The 25561-nt window shown below is 54.0% G+C and overlaps 1 protein-coding gene across 1 annotated transcript in view; it reads left to right on the top strand.

Moving 5' to 3' along the window:
* PPARD (peroxisome proliferator-activated receptor delta) overlaps positions 1–24398 on the top strand; it is a 68309-nt gene extending 43911 nt beyond the window's left edge. The window contains exons 2-7 of the mRNA XM_012646651.1: positions 10842–11072; positions 20022–20173; positions 20949–21087; positions 22302–22504; positions 22683–23133; positions 23841–24398. Of these exons, the coding sequence (XP_012502105.1) occupies positions 10943–11072; positions 20022–20173; positions 20949–21087; positions 22302–22504; positions 22683–23133; positions 23841–24088 (1323 nt within the window). The 5' untranslated portion in view covers positions 10842–10942 and the 3' untranslated portion in view covers positions 24089–24398. The remainder of the gene's footprint in view (positions 1–10841; positions 11073–20021; positions 20174–20948; positions 21088–22301; positions 22505–22682; positions 23134–23840) is intronic.
* The last annotated feature ends 1163 nt before the right edge of the window (positions 24399–25561 follow it).

The raw sequence follows: 25561 nt of genomic DNA on the forward strand, positions 1-25561 counted from the left end.
GAGACCAGCCTGAGCAAGAGTGAGACCCCGTCTCTACTAAAAAAATAGAAATTAATCGGACAACTAAAAATATATAGAAAAAATTAGTCGAGCATGGTGGCGCATGCCTGTAGTCCCAGCTACTCGGGGGGCTGAGGCAGTAGGATCGCTTGAGCCCAGGAGTTTGAGGTTGCTGTGAGCTAGGCTGATGCCACAGCACTCACTTTAGCCAGGGCAACAAAGCGAGACTGTGTCTCAAAAGAAAAAAAAAAAAAGTTGTTCATTTATTCAGCAAGTATTTATTGAGCAATTACTATCTGCCAGTCACTCCTCTAAGACTTGAGATTAGTGTGAATCTAACAGATAAAAATCTCTGGCTCATGGGGCTGACATTCTTTTGGGAAGAGACAAGCACTAAGCAAATGAGAAAATATATGTGCACTGTGCCAGGCAGTGGTGAAAGCTAAGGAGAAAACTGAAGCGAGGGCGTGGGGTGGAAGTACCCGAGGGTAGGCTGGGCTGGTTTTAAATAGGGGGTCTGGAAGGCCTCACGGAGATGGTCACATTTGAGGAGAGACCTGAAGGAGGTGAGGCAGTGAGCTGGGGAGGTAGGTAACTGGGGGAAGAACTTCGGCTAGGGAGAAGAGCAGCTAGAAGGCCTCGAGGCAGGGTGGCCTGCTGGGTTCAGGAGGAGGCCAAGTTCTGTGCATAGTACACTAGAAGGAATGTAACATAGTAGGGGCACCGGTTCCCGAAGACCTAGTTGGCCAGTGTGAAATGGGCTTTTTCTCTGACATGGGAAGCTCTTGGAGGGATTTGATCACAGGAGGGACAGAATCTGACTTACATTTTAAAAGGATCACTCTGACTGGTGTATGGAAAGAAGGCGGTGGATTGAGAGCTAGACGCAGCGAAGGCAGTTAGGAGGCCACTACAATAATCCAGGCAAGGATGATGTTGGCTTGGCCCAGGGTCATAGCAATGGAGGTGGTGAGAGGTGATTAGATTATGATTATTTGCTAAAGACAGAACCAACAGGATTTGCTGACTCTAATGTTTTGGCCTGACCAACTGGAAGGTTGGAGTTTTCATCTACTGAGCTGGGAAAGACCATGGGGGAAGGTGAAGGGCTCAGTTTGGATGTGTTAGGCTTGTAATACCATTGAACATCCACGTGGAGATGTCAGAGAAGCTGGGCTGGAGAAATGAATTTGGGAGTTCTCAGTATATAGAGGTATTGAAAGGCACAGCCAGCATAAGATCGTAAAGGGAGGCTGGGCGCATTGGCTCTCCCTATAATGCCTGTACTTTGGGAAGTGGAGGCGGGAGGATCGCTTGAGCCCAGGAGTTCGAGGCTGCAGTGAGCTATGATTGTGCCACTGCACTCCAGCCTGGGCAATGGAGCAAGACCCTGTCTCTGGAAAAAAAAAAAAAAAAGTGCTACCCATTCTCTTCATAACCGCCCTGGGTCCTGGGCTGTCTGTTGCCCCTAGGGTAAACACCCACATCCTTATCCTTTGATACTCTGATACCCCGTGTGATCTGCAGCCACAGACCTGGGCTTGCGTCCCCGTGCTCTGGGCACTCAGCTGCACAGCTGTTCTCTCCACCCCTCAGACAGTCCATGTCCCCGTCCTCCCTCCATGGGCCTTTTCACATCTCTGTCCCCCATTGCCCTGGAACCCCACTCAACCTGCCTCTTGGTCAAAGGCCACATAACGTCCTCAGGAAGACGACTGCCCACACTAGACTTGTGCGTTCTGAGTGTGCCCCCACGTGGTGTGCCACCACGCCCATCACGTGTCCTTTCTAGAGCCCTGGTCATCGTTCATAGTGTTTGTGTCAGTGATGTGACTAATGTAGCCTGGCACATGAGGGCAGGTGCTTCACAAATATTTGTTGAACAGGGAATGAAAGCAGCTGGCAGGGACCAGAAGAAGGGCAGAGAGTCAGCGATGGTGCCCTCGCGCACAGCCCCTGGGGTCCTAGTGAGAAGGGCTCTGGCAAGGTCCCCAGCTGCCCCTCTGCCCGCTGGCAGAACCGCCTGTCCTCAGAGGCCTCTCCACGCAGTGCAGGGTCCTCAGCTCTGTGAAAGCTTCAGTGAGAAAGGTCTGGGTCTCTCCTGGGACCTGGGCAGGCCCTTCCTTTACTTCGTTGGCATCTCTCAGCATATTATTTGGTTTTCTTTGTGCAAAGCACTCTTAAAAATGTCTCTCCTTTCCCCTCAATCACAAAGGTATGCCTAGGCTCACTGTAAAGGATTTGGAGAACACAGAAAAATGTAATTAAGAAAATAAGAATCACCTACAACTCCATCCCTCAGAGAAAAGTAGGGTTAACATTTTGGGCCCTGTCTTTCTAGTTTTGTTTCTGTACTTGTGTACGTGTTTTGACGTCACCGAGCCTCTCGTTTGCGAAAGCCGTAGGTTTATATACTATCTTCGCAGTCTTCCGTGGCTGCAGGCAGAGGTGGTCGGCACCTTAGCCCTCCCAGCTGAGGGCCGATGGCAGAGAGCCAGGTGCCCCTCGCTCTGCGGCGTGCAGGTGGCAGCGCGCCTGAGGCCCCTCACTGCAGCAGCTTTCCACGTCCTGGGTGAAGAGCACCCTTCCCTCTCTGCCTCTTCTCCAGGACATTCTCTGGCTCTCGGAGGCTGGTTGTTCCTAAGGGCCGACGCTTGGGGCAGTTGGAAGAACTGTGGAATGCAGGGTGGCCTCCTGGCTGTCCTTTCTCAGTCCAGCATGCTCTGAGCCAAACCAGCCCAGGCCATTCCTATGGGTTGGCCTCAGGTGACCCACTGGGGTGATCCTAGCAACCTAGAAGGCCACACAGGCCTCTCCTGTGCTCCGAGAGGGATAGGGTGACCTGGATTGGCAAACGGGAAGCAGAGAGCACCAGGGAGTGCTGGCCTGGAAAACCAGGGCAGTGGGTCAGCGCCCGCATTAATGATTGACAGGGAAGGTTGGGAGGGAGTCAGCCGGCCCCATTCTTCCGTGGCCTCCCTCACTGCTGATCCTGAAAGCGCTTGCCAGGGACACAGGGCAACTGCTGTCCTTAATCCAGAGGCTGCTGACCCTCATGCCCCCTGCAGGGTAGGGGGAAGGAGGAAATGGCAGCAACTGGGTCAAGGGCACGGGGGGTAAGAGGTGGACGAAGGTTTGCGCCTTCTCTGAACAGAAAAGCCTGTGTCCGGAGTCGGGAGCTCCCTGCCAGTTCTGTCTCTTCACAGTGAGGGTGGGGCAGGGAATTAAGAGAGTCTCCGTGAAGGTCCCGGGGCCTCTGTACTGGCACATTTCCAGAGCTGGGGTATCGCTAGCTCCACGTAGTCCCGTAAGACAAGCCAACAGTGATAACGGCGGTCACAGCCCCTATTCGTTGGACACTTACCGTGTACCCAGCACTGGTAAGCAATCACTCGTGGTTGTTTAATCCACACAACAGCCTTTCAAGGTAGGTGGTAGTATCCCAGTTTTAGGGCTGAGAACCTCATTAGTGTCTTCCGCCAGTCACAGAGAGGGAGGGACAGAGCCAGGGTTTGAACCCAGGCCTGGCACAGAAGCTGGAGAATTAACTTCTATGGGGTGTTGCATCTCAGTGACAATGATACATGAAAACGGATACAGTGGCAAATGCTACAGCTAAAAACAATGTGACTAAGGTTAGTATTTTTAGTGTATTCATTCAGTGAGTGTATGTTGAGCATCCACTAAATGCCAAGCACTGTGGCCAGGTGCTAGGAACCTACCTCAGCGAGATAGAGGGCATTCTCTGGGAAACCAATAACGTGGCGAGGCCAGAGTTGTCAGCCTCACCTGGTAACTGACGTTGCAACAGACATTGCAGTTTGGCGTAGTAACTGCAGATGTGGAGGGCTTGGGTCAGGGTTGCAGTGAGAAGGAACAGAACGGGGCTAGTCCAGGAGAGCTTCCTGAAAGAGGAGGTGCAGGTAGGTCTTGAAGGAGAATAGGCTTTTAGCCAGTGGAAGGGGCAGCATTCCAGGCTCAGCCAGCGTGAGCCTCGCTGTTGAGGAAGTGATGCTGGAACGTGGCGTGAGTGGGGACTGAGCAAGAGGAGGGGCTGGAGAGGGAGACAGGAAACAGCCCGTGGCTGTCTTCACACAGGGGTCATTGTCTGGCAGGAATATCCAGAAGGGCTTTGACCAGGGTGTTCTTGACAGAAACAGCTGGAGACTGGCAGCCAGAGGATTCAGGAGTGATGGCTCCAGACTGACACTAAGAGCAGCTTCCAGGATGTGAAGGCATCTGGCTGCGACATCTGTCACCCCATCAGTCGCCAGGGTTGATGCGGGTGATCTGGCTGGTGGGCTGGTGTCCCCTTCCTCCCTCAGTGCTCCAGGTGCGTCGCTCCCAAAGCTGCACGCTCAGTTAGGAGGACGACCTTCCCTGACAAAGGACCATTCTTTAGTCAGGGGTATGTGAGTAGCTGCACTCGCCTGCCAGAACCTCCAAACGAGCTCTCAAGAGCAGCTTCCAGGCCTCTGCGGTCCCAGCTGGGCAAGGGCATGCCAGCTGCCGGTTCTGTCTTGCCCAGCACCATAGGGGAGGCACTCAGCACAGTGGCTCAGACTTCAGTCAGTCTGCCTGGATTCAGGTCCTGCTTATCCAGTTGCTCTGTGACCTTGAGCCAGGTAACTTTCCCTTTCTGGGCTGCAGTTTCCTCATCAGTTAAATGGGGATAATAACAGAACTTGACTCAGGGTTGTGAGGATTAGATGTGTCAATATACACAGACCTGGTGTGTAGTAAGCCCTCAGTGACAGAAGCTGGTACCGTCGTGATGGAGGTGGTGACCCCGCTCAGGCTCTGGTACAGGACGAAGGCCCATCAGGCTGTGCCATGTGGTGGGTGGAGCCCATGGAGGCCCCAGCAGCCCCTGGCACACCAACTGCCCCCGCTCATACCTTGGGCATATGGCCTGCCAGCAGGCATCGGGGAAACTCCTGAGTCACCACAAGGAGCACAAGGCACTTGGGGGTTGCCCTGCTGGGCTGGAGGCCAGAGGACTGCTTTGAAAAGGAGCCCCTCCCTGCTCCTACCAGAGAGGTGGGCGGGGAACAACAAACTTGGGGGGAAGGACTAAGGCCCCAGGAGGCTTGGTTGCTCTGGCCCCAGACCAGGCCTCTCTAGAGCTTTGGGTCATTTGGGTTAAGGTCCTAACTACCTCTGCCCATGAAATTCCCCCGCCAATGGGAATGGATGAAGTCGTGCCCTGCCCTGCACCTGAGCCCCCCACGGAGGAGCTGAGTTTCTTCTTGGGGCAAGACGGGGGTGTTAGAGTGGGAGCCCTGGGGCTGCAGTGCACCGTGGGCTTGTGTGTGTATACACACGCGTGCGTGCACACCGGAATCTGAGCCGTCCAGGGGTTGGTTTTACAAGAAATTCTTTCGATACTTTGTCCAAGGGTGTAAAGCTCCAGCCTCTTAAGTAGGGCAAAGCTGTGGCGTGATCAGAGCTCTGGTCTCTGGCACAGTGCTGGGGGTGGAGAGGGGAGACAGCCAACACTGGGACGATAGCAAAAACCAGGGTTTTCACCCACATACAAGTTAAACCTAGTGCCAGGCTGTGTTATTTTTAGTGCCAGAGCTGAAAAAAGAAAGCAGAGAATAGGGTTCACTGCAGGGTTGATGGTGGGTGGGGTGGCAGGAACTTGCGAAAATCCACCTGCGGGCCTGGGTCCAGGGTGCTAGGGGAGAGCCTAGGTTGTTCCCAGCTGTGCGATCTGAGAACCGTGGTGGAGTGGGGACAGCCTTGGCTGCTGGGTAGATGGCAGACCTCAGTTGTAGATGGAATAATCAGGGCTGGGTGAACGTGGATGGCTTCTGGCAAAATACAGGAATGGTCCACAGCACCGACGTTAAATCTAAACAGGAAGCATCCCACAGGACGTGGGTGGGCTTGAGAACAGCCAGACCACAGCTCCCTCCCCTTTAACTGGTGTCCTTAAGAGGTTGCAACCAGAAGAGACCACTCTGGGCTGGGGAGAAATGTCAGCATGGGAACCAGGCACTGGTCCCAAATCCTCCACTCCAGCAAGAGCCCAGAACTGCGTCTGATCCTAAGAGACAGCCATGTGCCCTCCCTAAAAACTAACAGCAGTTCTCCTGGTCCTGCTAGAAGAAACCTACTACCAGCCGGCGTGTGGGAGTGGGGGCTGAGGCTCGGGGTGAGGAACCTGGCCCAGGGCACACAGCTGTCAGAGGCCTGGCCAGCCTCCAGCCCCGCTGTGCTGTGTCCAGAGCTCTATCCTCTGCTTCACCCTGCGGCGTGTTCTCTGAGGGACACCGTGTCCGGATCCCCAGGCTTGTCCCCGCCCTCACCTGCCGGGGGAGCCAAGGAGGGCCGCCCTATGGGGCTCATGAGGACTGAGTGGGAGCTTGTCCTGCCCCAGCAGGCGCCTGATGCGTGGTGGGCTCCCAGTCGTGGGCACTCACCCACGCCGCGCTCCAGGATTCAGTCATGACAGTGAACTCCGTCCCTCCTCCTCAGGGTCACTCAGAGGATCAGAGGGTGAGGAGATGTGTGAGAGAACATTGTGTCGCTGTATATACAAGGCAGTGTTGCAGTGTTTCCTCCTCTATTACTACCTGCTGGGGGACCCCAAACCTTCACGTCTCCCTCTTCCTGGCTCTTGTCACCACAGCCTTTGCGTTCAGCCCAGCGTGCATTTCCTGTGTCCACCGACACACAGGCTGCATGGATCCGAAACCAGTTTGTTCTCATCAGCCTCTCCCCACCCACCCGGCCAGTGCCCACTGTGCCGTGGTTCCTGGGAGTCTCGTCGTCCGACCCTTGTCACCAGTGCTGCTCGTGACGCTGCTCCTCAGAAGCCTCTTGTGGCCCCTCAGCCATACGCCTGGTTGAGAAGGGTCTCTCACCTGCCCTGCCCCTGCCCCCCCACCTGCCAGCCTTTCAGTAGCGTCTCTGGTACTTGTTGGCGCTTACCAGTGCCACAGCAGTCACAGACTGCTCTTGGTGAGTGCAGGTCCCTTTTCCATGTTGTTGCCAACCTCCACCCTGCACCCCACTCTCCTCTTTATCTAAGTGTCTTTATATCTCCTGTTTCGGTTAGGGTTCTGTTGAGTTGCATGCAAGAGAAATCTGGCAAACAGTTTAACTTTTTCCCCTAACACGTAGTCTAGAGGTAGGCATTCCAGGGCTAGTCCAGCAGCTCCTTCTAACTTCTGTCTTCCATGCTCCGAAGGTAGCTACTACGCCTCTAGGCATAGTATTCCTGTTCCAGGTGGGAAGACAGGAAGGGCGGAAGTTTGTCTCTCTCAACAGGAAAGAATAGCTTTTTCAGAAGCCCCTCTCAATAGATTTCTGTTTACATATTGTTGGTCAGAATTATGCCACGTGAACACCGTAGCTACGAGAGAGCTTGGGAAATCGCTAGCTGGGCACATTGCTAATCCGAACACTAGGACTCGGTAGGGAAGAAGGGGAATGGGATTGGAGAGACTGGGAGTGGCTGCCCTTGCAGAGACAGCCATGTGGCAGGACGGCGCCTCTGACCATTTCCTGTGCTCTAGTCTGGTGATTCCCAAGTTTAACACCCGGGGGTGAGCGATCAGGGATCGATCCTTGAGGAACTGATTTACACTAAAACTCTCCAGTCCCTGCAGTGCAGTGTAAATGAGTGAAGTGGCTACAACCAGTAGTGGAGATGATGGCAGTGGCCACAAGTGGACGGCCATTGCTCGGCCTGGGGGTGGTGCCAGGGGCATGCAGGTGCCCAGTGGCCCGGTCTGCCCAATTTTCAAGAGAAGCCAGAAAGCCAGGTTTGTTTAAGCTTTGTTTTTTAAACTCTATTTTGAAAAAAGATGAGTGTTACACAAAAGTTGCAGAGTCCCCACACACCCTTCACCCGGCTAACATTAGCGTCTCACGTAAATGAGCACCGGCAGGTGCTGTTAACAAAGCTAAACAGACTATTCGGAACTTACCAGTGATTCCACGACTGTCCTCCTTTCTGCTGCGGGATCCGGTCTGGGATCCCGCGGTGCATGTAGTCACGTCTTTGCAGTCTGCTCTGCTGTCTGTGAGGCGTTCGCAGTCAGAAAGCTCGAGTTTTGCGTGGCCTTCCCTACGTGTTCCCACCCTACTGCAATAATTTGGAAATTATACGTTCTGCCTATGGTATCTTGGTCATTACCTTTGAATTTTTTCCATATGCATATTTGACTGAAGTGAATAAAGTTAATTAGCATCTCAGGCCATCTTCAGAAAAATACAGGGACCTGAACAGTTGAACGCTCATCACTCCCTCTCATCTTCCACATTGTTGTTTGTGAGTTTTGCTTTTTTATTTTATTCCAGTTGAAATCATTTTTAGAAGAGCTAACATTCCTGTAGCTCAACTTTTAAAAGGTGTAAAAGATATAGTGAAAATAATCTCTCTCCCATAGTGACCCAGATACTCAGTCCCCTCCTCAGAGGCACCTGGTGTCCCCAGGTTCTCTTGTGGCCTTCCAGAGCTGTCTCACACATATACAGGCAAATACAGCTTCAGTACGTCTTTTTAGCTCTTCATCCTGCAAATAGTTCTCTTCACTTATCAATATATCTTAGAAGTACTTCTATCAGTTTGTAAACTACTTCATTCTTCTCTGTTGCTACATACAATTCCATGTTATCATATATTTATTTTAAAAGTCCCCTGTTAATGGGCATTTAGCTTATTCTCCACCTCTTACAGTCAAATAATACTGTAATTAATAACCTTGTACTAATACTTCATCATCTTGCTTGTGTAGAAGTATAGATGTAGGATACAACCTGGAAGTAGTATTTCTGGGTCAAAGGATACGTGCACTTGTGATTTAGATAGATCGGCTAAATTTCCCTCTGTAGGGACTGTTCCAATTTACCTTCCTACCAGGGATGTGCGAGAATATATTTCTCTGCATGCTCAGCAACAATGTGTTAGCTAGCATCTGTTTTTAATCTGATTATAAAAAGGTATTTCAATGTTGTTTTACTTTGCATTGCTCTTTTTTATGGGTAATGTTAAACATCTTTTTATATGTTTAAGAGGCAAATTTATACCTTTTCTATGAACTGTTCATATCAGGGGCCCATTTTTCTATTGGACTGCTAGTCTTTTCTTACTAATTTGTAGAAACGATTTTAGAGAAATTAGCCCTAAATTGTCTGATGAGAGTTGCAAATATTTTTCTCAGCTTGTCTTTTTTTTCTTATGGTTCTTAACATGTAGAAAGATTATATTTTTATGTAATCAAACTTATTAAATTTTTTCTTTAAGAGACAGAGTCTCGCTCTGTCACCCAGGCTAGAGTACAGTGGCATGATCATAGCTCATTGCAACCTTGAATTCCTGGCCTCAAGCGATCTCCCAAGTAGCTGGGATTATAGACATGTGCCATGGCACCTGCCTCCCAGATGATTTATTTTTTCCTCCTTTAACATGTTGCTCTCTCCTTCAGTGAACTGCATCCCTTCCTGTGGCTATCACATCCAGAAGAATTCCTCCCAAATCTACATCTGGGGCTCCCTAGCTTTCTATCTCTTAGACTCTAGGACTGAATTTCCAAACTGCCTTTAGGAGACCAACTAGGACGGAAGGGAGTTAAAATGTGTTGAGAGGGAATGGTTTACTACCAGTTGAAAGTTGCTTTGCTGTGGAACAGTGGTTCTCAAGCTTGGCTGCACCTTGCAATCACCAGAGGAATTAAAAAATAAAAACCCCAGTGCCCAGGCTGCTCCCCAAACCAATCAAATGAGACTCTCTGGGGATGGGCCCAGACATCTGTATTTTTTTAAAAACCCCAGTGATTCCGACATCCGGCCAAGTTGGCAGCCCTAGAGAAGGGGCAGAGAGGAAGGAGTCTCATCACTCCCAGGCTTTGGTGAGTGGGTGCGTGGGTGGTGGTGGGGTTACTGGAGTAGGGATTACCAGAGGAAGAGCACGTTTGGGAGAAGATGGTGGGTTCTGTTGGACAGCTCGAGTTTGAGCTGCCTGTGGGATATCCAGGAGAAGGGGTCCCACAGATGCTCAGATCTCCCTAAAGCAGACCTTTTCTTCCACAATCCTTCCCAATCCTTCTACAAGGCCCGTATTGCTGCGGGCATCTCCCTGCTGTTTCCCATAGCACCTCATGATCTTACCATCTCTGACTGTGGCATTAGTGGACAATGTTTTACTTGCTGGAGGTTGGAACTGCCTTCCCTTGTATGATGTGGACATGGGGTCACCACCCAATAACCCACCTTGGAAGATTCCAGGACAAAGCACATCTCCCCTTGCCTGATGGCTCTGCCATTGATTGCAGATCTGCTGTCAATGTGAGCCAAGCACAGCTAGGGTCCATGTCTTTTTCCACACCCAACACAGGAAGAATGGGACCCACCCTCTTCAAGAACAGTGGCCCAGGAGAGCTGTGATTCTTGGGCCTGAGTGCTGGTCGGGACAGGGTGGAGGTTGGGAGGCACGGTGCATATCTGGATCTCCAAGGGGGCTGGAGAGTTGGGAAAAGCCACTCAAGTCATTCTGACGTGGCTTCTGGAGACTCAGGGAGGCTCAAAGAACAGGATGCAGCAGAGGAGGCAGGGAAAGGTGGCACAGCAGTGTGTCACCCTCTCTGGCTAATGGAGCCTGCTCTGAACCCCACAAACCCGTCACAAGAGCCAGGTGGGCATAGGCAGAAGGGCAGGTGATTTGTGATACAAGGAGAAGGGACAATGTAGTAGCACAGCAGGGACTGAGGAAGGAGCAAGAGCAGAGGAACCCCTTCCACGGTGATAGCCCCCAAGTGTACCCCACTCCTGCCACCCTCTCTCCCTTGTTACCGCCTCCCCCAACTTCTTCCTGTCTTCCCTCTGTCCAGGCTGATTGGAACCGCCCTGTAGAGGTCCCTCTGCGTTCAGACCCAGATGATGCCAGAGCTATGACCGGGCCTGCAGGCGTGGCGCCGAGGGGAGATCAGCCATGGAGCAGCCACAGGAGGAGGCCCCTGAGGTCCGGGAAGAGGAGGAGAAAGAGGAAGTGGCAGAGGCAGAAGGAGCCCCAGAGCTCAATGGGGGACCAGAGCATACACTTCCTTCCAGCAGCTACACAGGTGAGAAGGGGCAGAGGAGGCCGAGCTGGGTGGAACTGGGATCCTGCCCCTCTGCGAGCAGCAGCATGTGGAGTGCAGAGTGGTTAAGGACTGGAGCCAGGCAGCCACTCATCAGCTGCAGGGCCTTGGGCAAGTTGCACCTCTTCTTTCTGTAACGCAGGCTGGGATAGTAGGTGACATGGATGTGGGCTTCGTGAGAAGTGAATGAGTGGACATTTGGAATGCATGTTGTCTTCATCATTGTGATTGCCACACTGCTGTCACAAGGCATCCGGAGCCAATCTGCACTGACAGCACTCTGGAAAGATCAGCTGTGCCTGTGATTGTTAGGTCAGTTGAAACACACAGCTCAGTTGATCTGGTGCGAATTATACACGTCATTATTGAGCTGCATTGTAATTAGGTAGAAACGCTAAATAGTTAGTATGAACATAATTAATATGACTTTTGCGCAGCCAAACAGCTTGAGTAGTCTCACTTTTTGGCTCTACTTTGTCTGCCGTCAGCAGCAGTATAGACAGTTCTCTCTGGTACCCCATACTGCTGTGTCCACTTTCGGGGCACCTAGAACGCCCCCTCTACCCTGGCTTTTCATGCTGCTAATGCTGCCCTTCCCTGCTCTCCGTCCATGCACTCAGCTTCTCCCCTTCTCCCTCCACTTCTCTCCAAACCTGGGGGCCGCAGGACCAGCACATCTGCTGATCCTCGCTCCCTTCCCTCAGAGGGAACTCAGGGTCACGAGAGGACGTACTGCCAGGAGTACACACCCTGATCTTGCTGCTGGTGTCAGCTGAAGGAAAGAGACGCAGGCCACAGGTGGTAATTCAGGGCGGAGATGGGCTCTGGAACCCTGTGTCTGCATGGGGCAAAAGGAGGCAGTGGCGTCCGAGTTAAGGCAGGGTGGAGGATGTGGAGGTAGCTCGGCGCCTGCCTGGGTCTGCAGCTAAGAGGGGCCTGAATGAATTCTTGAGCCGCATCACCTTGAACCTGCAAAGCAAGGCCTGGGATTTTGCAGAGGTTCTTCTCTTCAGGAGAAGGGGTGGAATAGGGGAGGAAAAGTCATCCATCCGGTCCTTCTGATCCCACTGAGACACGCAGGAATGACTGAAGTAGAATTGGTGTGATCCAGGGCCAAAGCAAAGGTGTCCCCCATCCCCAGAATAAGCTACTCCCTGTAGGCTGGTGGCTCAGCAGAGAGGAATGGCTGACCAGCAGTGGTAATTCACTCAGTGCTAATACCACATACTGTTCTGAACCTGAGGAAGGCAAGGAGGGTTAGAAAGCACAGGGGAAGACACCTGGTTCTAAGAATGAGCACGAGATGTCACAGGACGCCAAGACAGAATGAGTGGGGAAAAGAAGGCCACAGCGCCTGCCCTAGCCCACCTCATCCCCACATCTGGGCCTTGGCAGATAGAAGTCACCTGCAGAGCGCCGTCCTGTCCTGGGGTTCCCACACACCCCTTGTCGGGACCAATGCTGTATGCCCAAGTCGCACTGCTGTTCCCGTGCAGGCCACGGTGTGGTGCCCGGGAGCAGAGGCAGGGGTAGGCAGGCATGACGATGACACCTCAGGCAGCTTTATCGGTGGAACTTAGGGCATGGGTTGGGGGTGGGGGCAGTGTCCAGGGCAGAATTTGTCTAGCCACTCACACAGTGCCGGGTATGAGGTGGTGTTTCATAGATTCCGTTTATCAGTGAATGGATGAAATGGAGGTAGAAGGACTTCCTTGTTCAGTAATTGAAATAGGACTGTTGAACGTAATCACTATGTGTTAAAGCCGTAGTATGTAAGGAGTCCCCACAAATTCTGCAAGACAAGCCGCCTAACAGAAAAATCTACACAGTTCACAGTAGGACAGATACAAATGGCCAGGTAATACAGCAGGCTTCTCAGTCTAACCTGGAGTTCAGAGAGGGCGTCTCAAGATGCATTGTCCTTTCCCCTGTCAGACCGGCAGAGAGGACCACGTGGTCATTGTTGGCCAGAGACGAGGACTTGGTCCTCCCACCAGCCAGGGTGGAAGGGCAGCGCCAACCGACACTTCTTAGTGTGCGTGGTTCATACCCTGCAGCTCCACTCCTGGGACCGTGTCCTGTGTAAATACTGGCTCGGCATGCACAGAGATTTCCGCACCAGCTCGTTACCGCAGCACTGCTCGTAAGAGCAAAAAATAGGAAAGCGCCCGCCCGTGGGAGCTGGCTATGTAAACTGTGGTAAAGCCACGCAGTGGAACACTCTGAGTCACCGAGGATGAGGCTGGTCTGTGGGTATTAAATACGTTCCTGACAAACTGGGGGTCCCGTTGTTTACACATCCTTATGTATCATGGAAGGTGCCAGAAGGTCTTACAGCAAAGGACTAGTGGGGCTAACTCTGAGGAGCAGATCATGGAAAAGGAAGATCTGTCATAAGATGCTGCACACTCTTAGGTATTTTTCTCAGCAAGCCTGTACTACTTTAATAATCTAACCCATTAACTGCCACGTGAGTTGTATTTAACTCATGCTAGTTTTGAGCCCGGGGCCCCATAAAGCATATGTAACTCACACATCTCTTCACTTTGGGAGCCACAAGAACTATTTTTCAAGTTGCATAGAACTCATGCACAGAAAACAAAAAATAACAAGTTTTTCACTAAATTGGAAAGGATTGTTTTAGTTTTTGAAGTTTTTATTCTATTTTCATAATAAAACACCATGGCCCCAAGGAAAAAAATTTTTTTTCTAATGTGGCAGTCAGTGTATAAAAAGCAACTGCACTGCTTTTTCTTTTTTTTTTTTTTTTTTTTGAGACAGAGTCTCACTGTGTTGCCCGGGCTAGAGTGCCGTGGCATCATCCTAGCTCACAGCAACCTCAGACTCCTGGGCTCAAGCAAACCTTCTGCCTCAGCCTCCCGAGTAGCTGGGACTACAGGCATGTGCCACCATACCTGGCTAATTTTTTATATATATTTTTAGTTGTTCGATTAATTTCTTTCTATTTTTAGTAGAGACGGGGTCTCGCTCTTGCTCAGGCTGGTTTCGAACTCCTGAGCTCAAACAATCCGCCCACCTCGGCCTCCCAGAGCCCCAGCCTGCACTGCTTTTTCTTAAAGGTTAAAAGAGTTGGAGGAGCTGGCAGGTGAGAGGCTCTGGGGACAGAGCCTCGTCCTGTGTTGGGGGCAGAGGCTTTGAATCACACACACCAGGGCAGGAACCCAGGTCCTCCATTATGAGCGTGGCCCTCGCCAATGCCTTCGGTTCTCCAAGTCTCAGTCTCCTCACCTTTAGGGGCTGTGTCCTGCCCACCTTGGGGGCCAGACAGGTGAGAGTCAATGATGGTGTCTAACACACCACAGATCTGAGCACCTGCTGGTTCCCTGCCTCACCCCCATGAGCTGTGACTTTGGCCTCCAGAGTCTCCTCAGGGACCCATAAGGACAGGGTACAGCCTCGAGCCCCAAAACAGCAAGAAGGCTCCACAGTTGCTGTACCTCTGACCTCCGGCAGTTCTGCACCATCTGTGCCAAGCACCTCCTCCTCACCCGCACGCACACAGGCCTTACCATTAGCTCTCAGCACCTGGGAAACTGAGGTGACAGAAACTCATTTGCCTGGGATCCCCCAGCTAGTTAAAGGAGCAGGGGTAGCTGGAGCCAGGGTTCACACTCCATCCCGTCCTCATTCCCTCCTGCTGTGATGACATCCATCCCAATCACATCTGAGAAAGAGAAAGATACAGTGTCCTTCCTCCTGGCCTCAGTGCCGCCTCTCACTCAGTGAGCACTTGGGGAGCATCTGGGCTGGGCCTGGCACTGGGCCGGGGTCGCTGTTCAGTGGTGGACAAGGCTGAGTTCCTGACCTTGGAGCCCACAGTCCAGGCAAATAGGACCCCAGAAGAAAGGAGGCTGCTTGGTAACCCAGCCCCAGATCCCCACAGAATTTGCCCTGACTTCAGAAGCTTCAGGGTGCCGGTTTGCCGGTGGGCTCTGCCAGTAGAGTAAATAGAGGGGTCTGGCCCCTCCTGGCTGCCCTCGCAGCCATGACAACAGCAGACCTCCAGCATGGAGACCAGATATGCAGCGGAGCTCTCGACCACACGCAAATTATGCAAGAAGGGTCAATAGTGTCTAATTGCTGAACCTGTAATCAAAGATGGTGACACTGATACTTAACTCTCTGGGTGACAGTGCTGGCGTTTACACGAAGTCCAAACATTCGGATAATGACGCAGTGTTCTCCTTAGCAAGACCGTGTCCTGTTGCTGTTTATCATAATAACATCGTTGGTTAGTAGTTATGAGCATGTAGGATATACGTGGGTAGTAGTAGAGCATGGTGGTTAAGAGCTCAGCTCCAGGAGCTGGATGGTTCTAGGCCATAATTCTCACTCTGCCACCATTAGGGTTCTCCAGAGAAACAGAACCAACAAGGGGTGTGTGTGTGTATAGAGAGAGATGTTTTAAGGAATTGGCTCACACAGTTGTAGGGGTGTCGAGTCCAAATTTTGCCAGGCAGGGAAGGTGATGTTGCAGCTAAAATCCAGTGACTGTCTGGGGCTAGAATTCCATCTTCCTCAGGGTGGGGGCTGGAGTGGGGCTCACTCTTTTTTCTTAAGACCTGCAACTATTGGATGAGGCTTACACACATTATGGAGGGTCATCTGCTTTACTGAAAGTCTGATTTAAATGTCATCACATCTAAAAAATACCTTAGCAACATCTAGACTAGTTTGACCGAAAACTGGGTACCGTGGCCTAGTCAAGTTGACACAAAACCATCACAGCCGCTGTCACCAAGTTCCTTACTCCTCTGAGCCTCAGCTTCCTCGCCTGCAAAGTAAGAGAATGAAGACCTCCTTGAAGGTTTCTTTTGAGGTTTACATGAGATTAATGGAGGCAAAGTGCCTGGCGCACAGTGAGCATGCAGTGAAAAGAAGGTGTTATCGGACGAACACGAAGCCTGGTTTAGCTTCAAGTCCCAGTTCCACCGGGTGTCAAGCAGGTGACCTTGGGTGGATCCAGTAACCTCACCGAGCCTCAGTTTCCTTCAGGTGGTGGTAATCACTGTCTTCCAAGGTGATAATGAAATGCTACACATGTAAAGACACTGACATACTTGGCATTCAGTAGGGGCCTAATAAATGCTGGGCCTTTCCCCTTCCCTTCCCGGTGAAGGGAGGCCCTTGGGAGACATTTGGGAGGTCGAGTGGGCAGGCCAGCAGGGTGGGGCTCAAGAGGGCATTGAGAGGCAGGGCTCAGGGCCCAGAGGATGGCCCCTCAGGTGAGCAGTGGCAGGGAGGCAGACGGGAGGAAGGGCTAGGCTTGGAGACAAACCCTGCACCGGGCTGCAGGGAGAGCAGCCATGCAGGGGGACGGCCCTGGGCACTTCTCCCATCAGCATGCCCGAGGGCACCGAGGCAGGGACTGCCGCTGGCAGGAAGGGCCTCTTGGAACCCAGCCTCCCACTCGATCAGGACTCCTGCTTGCTCCCCTTCTGACCAGCAGGTCATGGGGGAGGAGGATGGCACCTTCAGAACCTGGTCTCTAGAATGGGGAGAATTCTGCCATCATTACTTTTGGGTAGGTTGTGATGGGGATTTGGGGATAAACCCTTAAGCCAAGTGGTCAGCCAGGAAGAAACAGAACCTTTATCTTTGGAAAATCCACCCACAAACTACTACCACGTCAGTATCCTCAATATCCACACACCCCAGCTAAAACCTCCCCTGTAGGACACATACTTTCCTGCCCCAGCCCAGCCCACATCTCTCCTGCCTCGCTCTGCCTGTGTGTCAGTCACTGTGGTCTCTTATTCCCCTCAAATAGGGTGAGGGATGCACTTTCCCATTACCCTGCCACTGTGGGTCCTCGCAGAGGCCTCCCTGATGCTCCCAAGTTAGGCAGCTCACACCCGTTTACCACTCAGGGTGGGACTTCCCCAGAGGGCCCTGGCCCTCACTGCCCTGGGCCTGTTTCTTCCCAGCCCACTTAGCAACTCATTCCCAACGGGGACCCTCTGGACACTTGCCGAGTCTCTCTTCACAGTCCACAGCTCTGTGTACCTCGAGTGGCCAGTGGGGTTCAGGCCTCTTGGCTTTTTCCAGGGCTTCCGGAGGTCCCAACACACCTGGGCCATAGGCCAGCAGCAGGACAGGAGAGGCAAGAGGAGAGTAGGTCTTGTTCTAGGGGCTCTCCTGGCCTCACATGCACAGACCACCCCCCACCACCACATTGGGTCTCTGTGAGGCCACTGGCGAAGAGCGGCGCATAACCAGGAGAAGGGGGAAGCATGGCACCTGCCTGTGGGGGCACACAGCTGGGAACTGCAGAATCGCAGCGCCCTAATCAGCAGCACCCTAAATGCTGATGTATTTGCGGCACTTCCAAGTGGGGAGAGCTCTCTCTGTATTAACTCCTCTGCTTTTCACCGTGACTCTCTGAGATACTGCTACCATGTCCACCTTACAGAGGAGGAAGCTGAGGCCCGGAGGCCAGAGCTAGGATTTGAGCACAGGACACATGGCTCTTACCTCAGGACCACTAGCTAGGACATGGTGGAGCCAGGATTTGAACTCAGGCCGCGTAGCTCCTCAGTCATGTTCTCACCCACCGTGCCTGCTGTTTCTAAGCACCTGGAAGCCAACTTGGAAGTCGTCCCGAGTGCTCACCTTTCTTTGAGCTCAGAGAGAGGGTCGGTCACCTTCCCTGACAGCCACTTGCACAGGTGATGGCTCCTTCTAAAACCCTGCACCACTTACCTGCCCCTCCCTGGCGTTGCCACCCTCCATCTTGCATTCTAGTTTTCTTATTTCTTTCTTGTATCAGCTGTTTGAGGGCAGAATTTGGGTCGTGCCCCGCACACAGCAGGTGCTCATCAAATGTCTGTTGAATGAACAGAGAGGCTGGCAGTGCCAGCAGCAACCAAATCACCAGACACCTGCTGACCTTCCAGGGCCGTGAGGGAGAACAAGGAAGACACCCCCAGGGGATACGAATAATCTGAGGTGATGGGTCACTGATGCAGCGGTGGCGGTGGGCCCCAAGATCCAGCCGGAACGTGAGCAGAGATGTGCTGAGTCTAGCAGAGGAAGGAGACATGTAAGCCACAAAAACAACACTGGTTACCAGAAGTGCCACGAAGCGACCATGCGCAGACTGCTGGGGTTAAAGGAGGAAGTGCAGGAAACCTGCGCCCCAGCGTCTGTGCAGGTCTCCACAAAGGGTTTCTCCCAGCAACTGGTGCTGTGGGTTTTCTTGTCCCTGCTATAATGCCTCCAGGAGCGGCAGGTCCTGCCCAGCCCCCCAGCCAGTTGGTGCTGAGGCCAGGACACGCAGGCAGCTTGCGGACTGCTGACTGTGCAGAGCCAGTGCCTGCCGGCTGCGAGCCCAGCACCCCGCACAGCTCTCGGTGCTGGACCACAGCAGTGCCCCGCTGGACACGGTTCCTGCCCTTGTGGCTCTTACGTCTAGTGGATGGCGCCCAGCAATGTGCAGACACACACATAGGATACGTCAGACAGTGACAAAGGCTACTGAGGAGGCCAGAGTGGCTTCACGTTCCCAGGGCACAGCTTTGCCCTGTCAGGCCCAAGAGATCTAGGGAGCCTACTCTCCCGTCTGTGAGCCGAGGGGGCCAGCTTTACTCCCTGGAATGACTGAAGTTGGAGCTAAGGCGCCAGGACAGGACAGGATGTTTTCGGAACCAGGACTTGTATCACCCCTAAACTCTCCAGCCAGGAGGGGAACAGGCCACTGGGTCCTCTGTCACAGTCGGGTGCTACTTGTACCCCCCGCCTCCTGTGGCCAGGATGGCGAAGGGAGGTTTCCTGCTGCTACTCCTGTGACCCAAAGGGGACCTGGAGGAACAGGGGGAGAAAAGTGGGGGAGGGACGGAGTGCACTCTGGACAGTAGTGGTGGTGGTTCCTACCGTGGTGGGGAAGTCAAGGTCATTTGGCCCATGTTGCAGGGAGGTGGCACAGCAGGCAGGGAAAATGCTAGTCTGGGTTCAGTGCCGTGCCCTGCGTCTCCTGAGGTGCCTCCTGTTGGAAGCGGCTGCTTCTCTGGTTTGGGGATCTGGCACCTGCTCAGGCATCAGAGAAGGGCGCGGAGACGGAAGGCCATCACAGCAGAGGCAGGACGGGCAGCACGGGGGGTCGTGAGACTGGCACGGACTGGACGCGTGGAAACCAAGGTTCAGTCAGGTCCCCTTTCCAAGGGGAAGAGCTCGTTTCTGAGTGTCCAAAGGAGAGAGTCACAAGGGAATCCCAGCGGTGCTTTCTAAGTCTTAGCACAGCACGTATGTCCTGGGGTCTTAGCCATAGCCAGCTGCTTTCCTTGCTGATGTCCTCAACACCATGGTTCAAACATCTGATATTTAATAGAAAAAACTTGGAGAAATTCAGTGAATTTGAATATGAATGCATACGACTGACACCTACACTCTTTCTGCTCAAGCAAGAAGTTCCGTGGGGATTCGTGCTGCTTGAGAGTCCTTCGCCGCGTTCCCGGAGTCCACGCAGGAATAGGACTTCCCGGGGGGCGGGCCGCGCAGAGCTCCGCGCCTCTGCAGTTTCCACAGGGCGCGTTTCACACAGCTCCTCTTGGGCTCGCACAGTGGCAGCCTCGAAACCAGGATAGCTGCTTCCCAGGAGTGTCCAGAGATTGTCTGCTCCGGCCCCCTTGCCGCCCTCCTCCCCATGGCTGAGTTCAGCCCAGGTAGTAATGGCTGCCATGTATCGGACGTCTGCTGTGTGTCAGGCTATGAAATGCTTTGGAGACTCTGCCTGTCCTCCCAGAGAAGCTGTCATTTACCACATGTTGTAGGTGAAGAAACTGCTCCTCAGAAAGGTTGACTCCCTGAAGCCACACAGCTCTTAGGTGGCTGAGCCGAGAGCTGTGGGGCTCTTCCCACCCCGGCTCCCAGGCCTAGCAGAGAGTGAAGCCGCCCTCCGTCGTGTGTCCGCAGACCTCTCCCAGAGCTCACCACCCTCGCTGCTGGACCAGCTGCAGATGGGCTGTGACGGGGCCTCGTGTGGCAGCCTCAACATGGAGTGCCGGGTGTGCGGGGACAAGGCCTCAGGCTTCCACTATGGTGTTCATGCGTGTGAGGGGTGCAAGGTACGGACTGTGGGGCGGGGGCTGGCCACTGGAGGTCATGGTCACATGGGGAGTTGACCTGCCACAAAGGCTTTGCCCAGCCAGGGCTGGGGCCCTGACAGTACCCACTGCAGAATTCCTGCCCAGGAGGCAGCCAGGCCCTTGACCCTGTTCGAGGCCTCAGCTCTGGGCCCTGCAGGAGAGGAGGGGTTCCCTTGTCAGACCTGCCCTGCTGGGCACGTGCCGGGCTGACGCAGGCCCTCACTTGGGCTCTGTGGGCGGTGGCGCCCCCTGGGACCAGGCTCTGGAAGGCAGGCAGGACTGAACGAGGGTCTTGGGCTGAGCGTCTTCCTGCCTGAGGCCAGAGTCTCCTGTGTCTCAAGGCTTGAAGCGGACGCTGAGAAAAAAGGAAGCCATGACATTTCCTTTTCCAGTGATCCTTCTAAGCCCTGCCTCCTAACTTCACACCATCCAAATTTCACAAATTATTTTATTAAACCACCACCTGGAAAATACACAGAACCAAATACATTTATGAACAAATCAAGTTAACCATGATACAGTTTTATGTTACCAAACTAACAAGCTTTAAGACTTCTTTAGGCATTGAAATAAATCATTTAAGGATGATTTTAATTATTTTAGAAGTTTTAGAGTTATTTACTTTTCTTCTCCATCTCCCCTCCAGAAACTTTCCCACTATTTCCAAATTTTATGATAATTAGGCCCTTGGGCATGACCCCGCGGGCAGAGCAGGATTCTCAACCTCTCTCCTCGCCTGTCCCCGGTCCCTCAGGGCTTCTTCCGGCGGACGATCCGCATGAAGCTGGAGTACGAGAAGTGTGAGCGGAGCTGCAAGATCCAGAAGAAGAACCGCAACAAGTGCCAGTACTGCCGCTTCCAGAAATGCCTGGCACTGGGCATGTCACACAATGGTGAGAGTGACCAGGGCGAGTCGCATGGGTGCTGGCTTCACGTGGCCTGAAAGCAGGTTCAGGGAGCACCCAGTGCAGCCCGGAGCGGGCAACCTTAGCGCGGTGCCTGGCACCCAGTAAGCACTGGGTGTCTGCTGTTGACTTTGCCGATCTGGACCCCAGGTCTTGGAGCCTGAGACCTGCCGCTTGCCCAGACTGCCCGGCATCCACTGGGGGCCCCAGGCTTGGGGCAGTCACTAGTAAGTGGCCACATGTCAGTTGCCAGGAGCCAGGCAGGAGTTTCTTAGAGACCAGCCACTCCCAGGGGACAGAGCCTTCTCTGCCCTGTGCTCCAGGCCTCCCAGATTCTTGTCTTCAGACCCCTAGGGTAGGATGTTGCAAAGCCCACCCCCCGCCACCTTACCCCTCTGGGTTGGAGCCAGAGAATAGGGAAGAGCCTCCTGTTTAATTATTTCTATGGATGGGTCAGCTGCTTGGCCAAACTTTTACCCAGGGATGCCTTAACTGTCTTGTATCTTAGAGGGTGACAGGACCCAAGCCCCCTTCATCTGTGGCTCTTCCTGGCTGATAGGGACTGACAGGTCTGGGGTTTGATCCTTCCCCTTCAGTCTGTATCTGCCCTAACCCCATTCCCTGGGTGGCTCCAAGGGATTTCCTAGGAAATCTCAGGGCTGACGGAATCCTTCCCCTCGCTCCTACTCTGAGAGAAGCCGCATTCATATCCTGCTAACTGCTGATGACAATTTTGAGTACTTGCTATGTGAGTACTCTTGTATAATTATTCCAACAACACAGTAAGTTCTAAGGAATATTAGCCTCATGTTTCTGATTATAAAAGAAAGGTGAAATAGCCTGTCCAAAGCCACGCAGCTAGTAAGCTGCTGAGCTGGAACTCAGGCACAGGCCTTTGTCACCCAATACTGTCATCCCCACCTCCACACTGCACTGCCTCTCAGCCAGAGTAGCTCAGTCACTTAATTAGGGCCCCATGTGCAGGGCACTGTGGACCAGGCAGACAAATCCGCGCCCTTGTGGAGCTTGCGTTCTCGGGGGCCCGTGCAACAGTCCCACCTTGCCGACTCTAGAGCTTCTGAGGACCCTGGGCTCAGGAAGGATAGATAGGTCCGCTTCTGCCCCTGCACCTGTAGAGGGATGGGGAGTTTAGAGGTGCTGGCCCTGCCTGGGCTCCTTGACTGTCCCTGCTCCCTGTGCAGCCATCCGCTTTGGCCGGATGCCAGAGGCAGAGAAGAGGAAGCTGGTGGCGGGGCTGACGGCAAACGAGGGGAGCCAGCACAACCCCCAGGTGGCTGACCTGAAGGCCTTCTCCAAGCACATCTACAACGCCTACCTGAAAAACTTCAACATGACCAAAAAGAAGGCCCGCAGCATCCTCACTGGCAAAGCCAGCCACACGGCGGTGAGTGTCACTGCTTGGCCTGGCAGCATCCTGGGCTCTGGGCCCTGCTGCTGCCTTGCTGACTCCGGGGAGAGCCAGGCCTCCTCACTCCCCTAACTTCATGGTACAGGCAGGAGCTGTGGGGAGCACAGGGCGGGGGTCCCCTGAGGCCTCACCTCTAACAGGGCCTGATTTTCAGCCCTTTGTGATCCACGACATCGAGACATTGTGGCAGGCAGAGAAGGGCCTTGTGTGGAAGCAGCTGGTGAACGGCCCGCCACCCTACAAGGAGATCAGCGTGCACGTCTTCTACCGCTGCCAGTGCACCACGGTGGAGACCGTGCGGGAGCTCACCGAGTTCGCCAAGAGCATCCCCAGCTTCAGCAGCCTCTTCCTCAACGACCAGGTGACCCTTCTCAAGTACGGCGTGCATGAGGCCATCTTCGCCATGCTGGCCTCCATTGTCAACAAGGATGGGCTGCTGGTGGCCAACGGCAGTGGCTTTGTCACTCGTGAGTTCCTGCGAAGCCTCCGCAAGCCCTTCAGTGACATTATTGAGCCCAAGTTCGAGTTTGCCGTGAAGTTCAATGCCCTGGAACTTGATGACAGTGACCTGGCCCTGTTCATCGCAGCCATCATCCTGTGCGGAGGTGAGTGAGGGAGGGCAGGTGGGCCAGCCCCACACAGCCGGTCCCCTGGGGGTTGGCCTCGCTGCAGGGCATCAGGCCTGAGTTTAGACAGCAGGAGGACGTGTCCACGTGGTGACAGCAGTGGCACACGCAAGGAACTGCCTGAACACGCAGGATAAGCTCCGTCTCGTGACGTCAATAGATGGAGGTAGCGATAGAAAAACACCGCAAAGAAATAGACCCTCTAAAGGGGGCTATTTCTGAATAGTAGAGAAATTTTTGATACTTTCCATGCATTTTTCAAGTTCTGACACTAACAGTGGCACAGGGACTGTTCTAGTTCCTTTTCATGGCTTGTAACTCCTTTGATCCTCACACCACCTTGTAGAAGAGGTGCTTTTACTATCCCGTTTTACAGATGAGGAGACTGGAGCCCAGAGAAGCCAAGTGGCCTGCCCGTAGCCTCACCATAGTCTGTGGCAGACACGGGATTTGAGTCCAGGCATCGAGTCTCTTTCTACTCAGGGGAAGAAACTACTGCCAAAAACAAAAGAAGTGGGCCAAGACCAGGGGCAAAGGGACCAGAAAACTCTGGAGCCATCACTGACAGGACAGGGCTCTGTCACAGCCAAGGAGGCCTGCTGTCCTCTGGGCCAAGTCACCACGCGGGGGGGCAGGGGGAGCTCCTCTGCCTCTCTGAGCCCCTCACGTGCCCTGTGTCCCCGCAGACCGGCCAGGCCTCATGAACGTGCCACAGGTAGAGGCCATCCAGGACACCATCCTGCGAGCCCTTGAGTTCCACCTGCAGGCCAACCACCCCGACGCCCAGTACCTCTTCCCCAAGCTGCTGCAGAAGATGGCCGACCTGCGGCAGCTGGTCACCGAGCACGCCCAGATGATGCAGCGCATCAAGAAGACCGAGACGGAGACCTTGCTGCACCCCCTGCTCCAGGAGATCTACAAGGACATGTACTGAGGGGCGGCGCCCGGGCCTCCCTGCAGGCTCCAGTGGGGCCAGCGTGGAGGGGCCGCATGTGACTTTTCTGTTGACCAGCCCACGAGCACACGGCCTGGCCTGGGGCAGCGGAACCACGGCCTCTGGCTCCCTGTGCTCCTTCTCCCTCTCCCTTCCTCACCCAACTCTTCTGTCTTCGTGGTCTCTCTCTCAGTTCCTCTTTCTCGTCTAATTTCCCTTGTTCTTTTTCTTCCTTTCTCTTCAGGTTTCCCTCTTCCTTCCTCCCTTGCCCTCCCTTTCTCAGTCCCCACTCCCATGTCTGTCCCTCTTTCTCATTCTGTGAAACAGTTTGTATTATTTCACCAGCAGCATAGAACGGGACCTCTGCTTTTGCACACCTTTTCCCCAGGAGCGGAAGGGAGTGGGGCCGCCATCTGCCCTGTCACTGCGCCTGCAGGCTTAGGGCCTCTCTTCTGTCTCCTGTCTGCACAGCAAAAGACTTGAGCCATCCAAAGAAACACTAAGCTCTCTGGGCCTGGCTTCCCCGGGAAGCCGAGCATGGCCTGGACTGATGGCAGCAGCCTAGTCATGGGCCCCTGCCATGGAGGACAGTGGGCAGGGGCCTAGGCTGAGAGCCGACACCTCCCCCAGATTGTCACTGCCCCTCTGAGGCTGCCCCCGTCCCCCGACCCAACCAGCTCTACTGTAGCAGCACCCCCAGCCCTGCTGGCACCCAGCATCCTTCCATTCTTCACACTGGTTTCCCAGGCCAGTGTCGCTGATGGCCCCTGCGCTGGCCGCTGCGGGGCAGCCCCCTGGCCTGGAAGGAGGCAGGGTCCCTCCCGGTGAGGAGACCCCGTGCCCCTGTCGAAGAGGAGCAAGTCTCGAGGGAGGGAGGTGGAGGTTGGTGGTTGGAAGCATCAGACTTAAATCTGCCCCCAGGACTGGGATGGTGAGTCCCGGGGTGACAGGCCAGGGAGAGCTTGGGGCAGGCCCTCCACGCGACCCTCTTTTCTCTAGCCAGCTCAGCTGAAGCTCAGGCCCCCACACACTCCCTGGAGCTGCGCCTCCAGCCCCCACCGCAAGCACTGAAATCACTTTACCTGCAGGTTCTGCGCCCCCCGCTCCCTTCCCCGAGGCAAGTGAGTGCCCAGAGAGAGGCCTGCAGGTGGGCAGGCAGAGCTGCGCCCCTCTGCCCGGGGCCCGGCCGGATCTCTGGGTGGGCATGGGTGTCCTGTTGAGTCGCCCGGCACCCACTCACAGCGGGAGCTGCCAGGGATAAACTGATCCTGTTCCTTCTGACATCCTTTGTCCCCACGGCTCTGCTGCCCTCCCCTTCCCCTGTATTCAGCCCAGCTGGTCACCTGAAACTCGCCTGCATAGCCTCTGGTGACCAGGGACCTTGCCGAGCGCAGTTCCACAGCTCTGGCCCCTGGCCTCCCCGGCTCCCAGGTGGAGGTGCGCTCGCCTCAAAGTAGAGGCTGGTGCACAACC

This window comes from Propithecus coquereli, unplaced genomic scaffold, assembly GCF_000956105.1.
Source record: "Propithecus coquereli isolate 6110/MARCELLA unplaced genomic scaffold, Pcoq_1.0 Scaffold248, whole genome shotgun sequence".
NCBI lineage: Eukaryota > Metazoa > Chordata > Mammalia > Primates > Indriidae > Propithecus > Propithecus coquereli.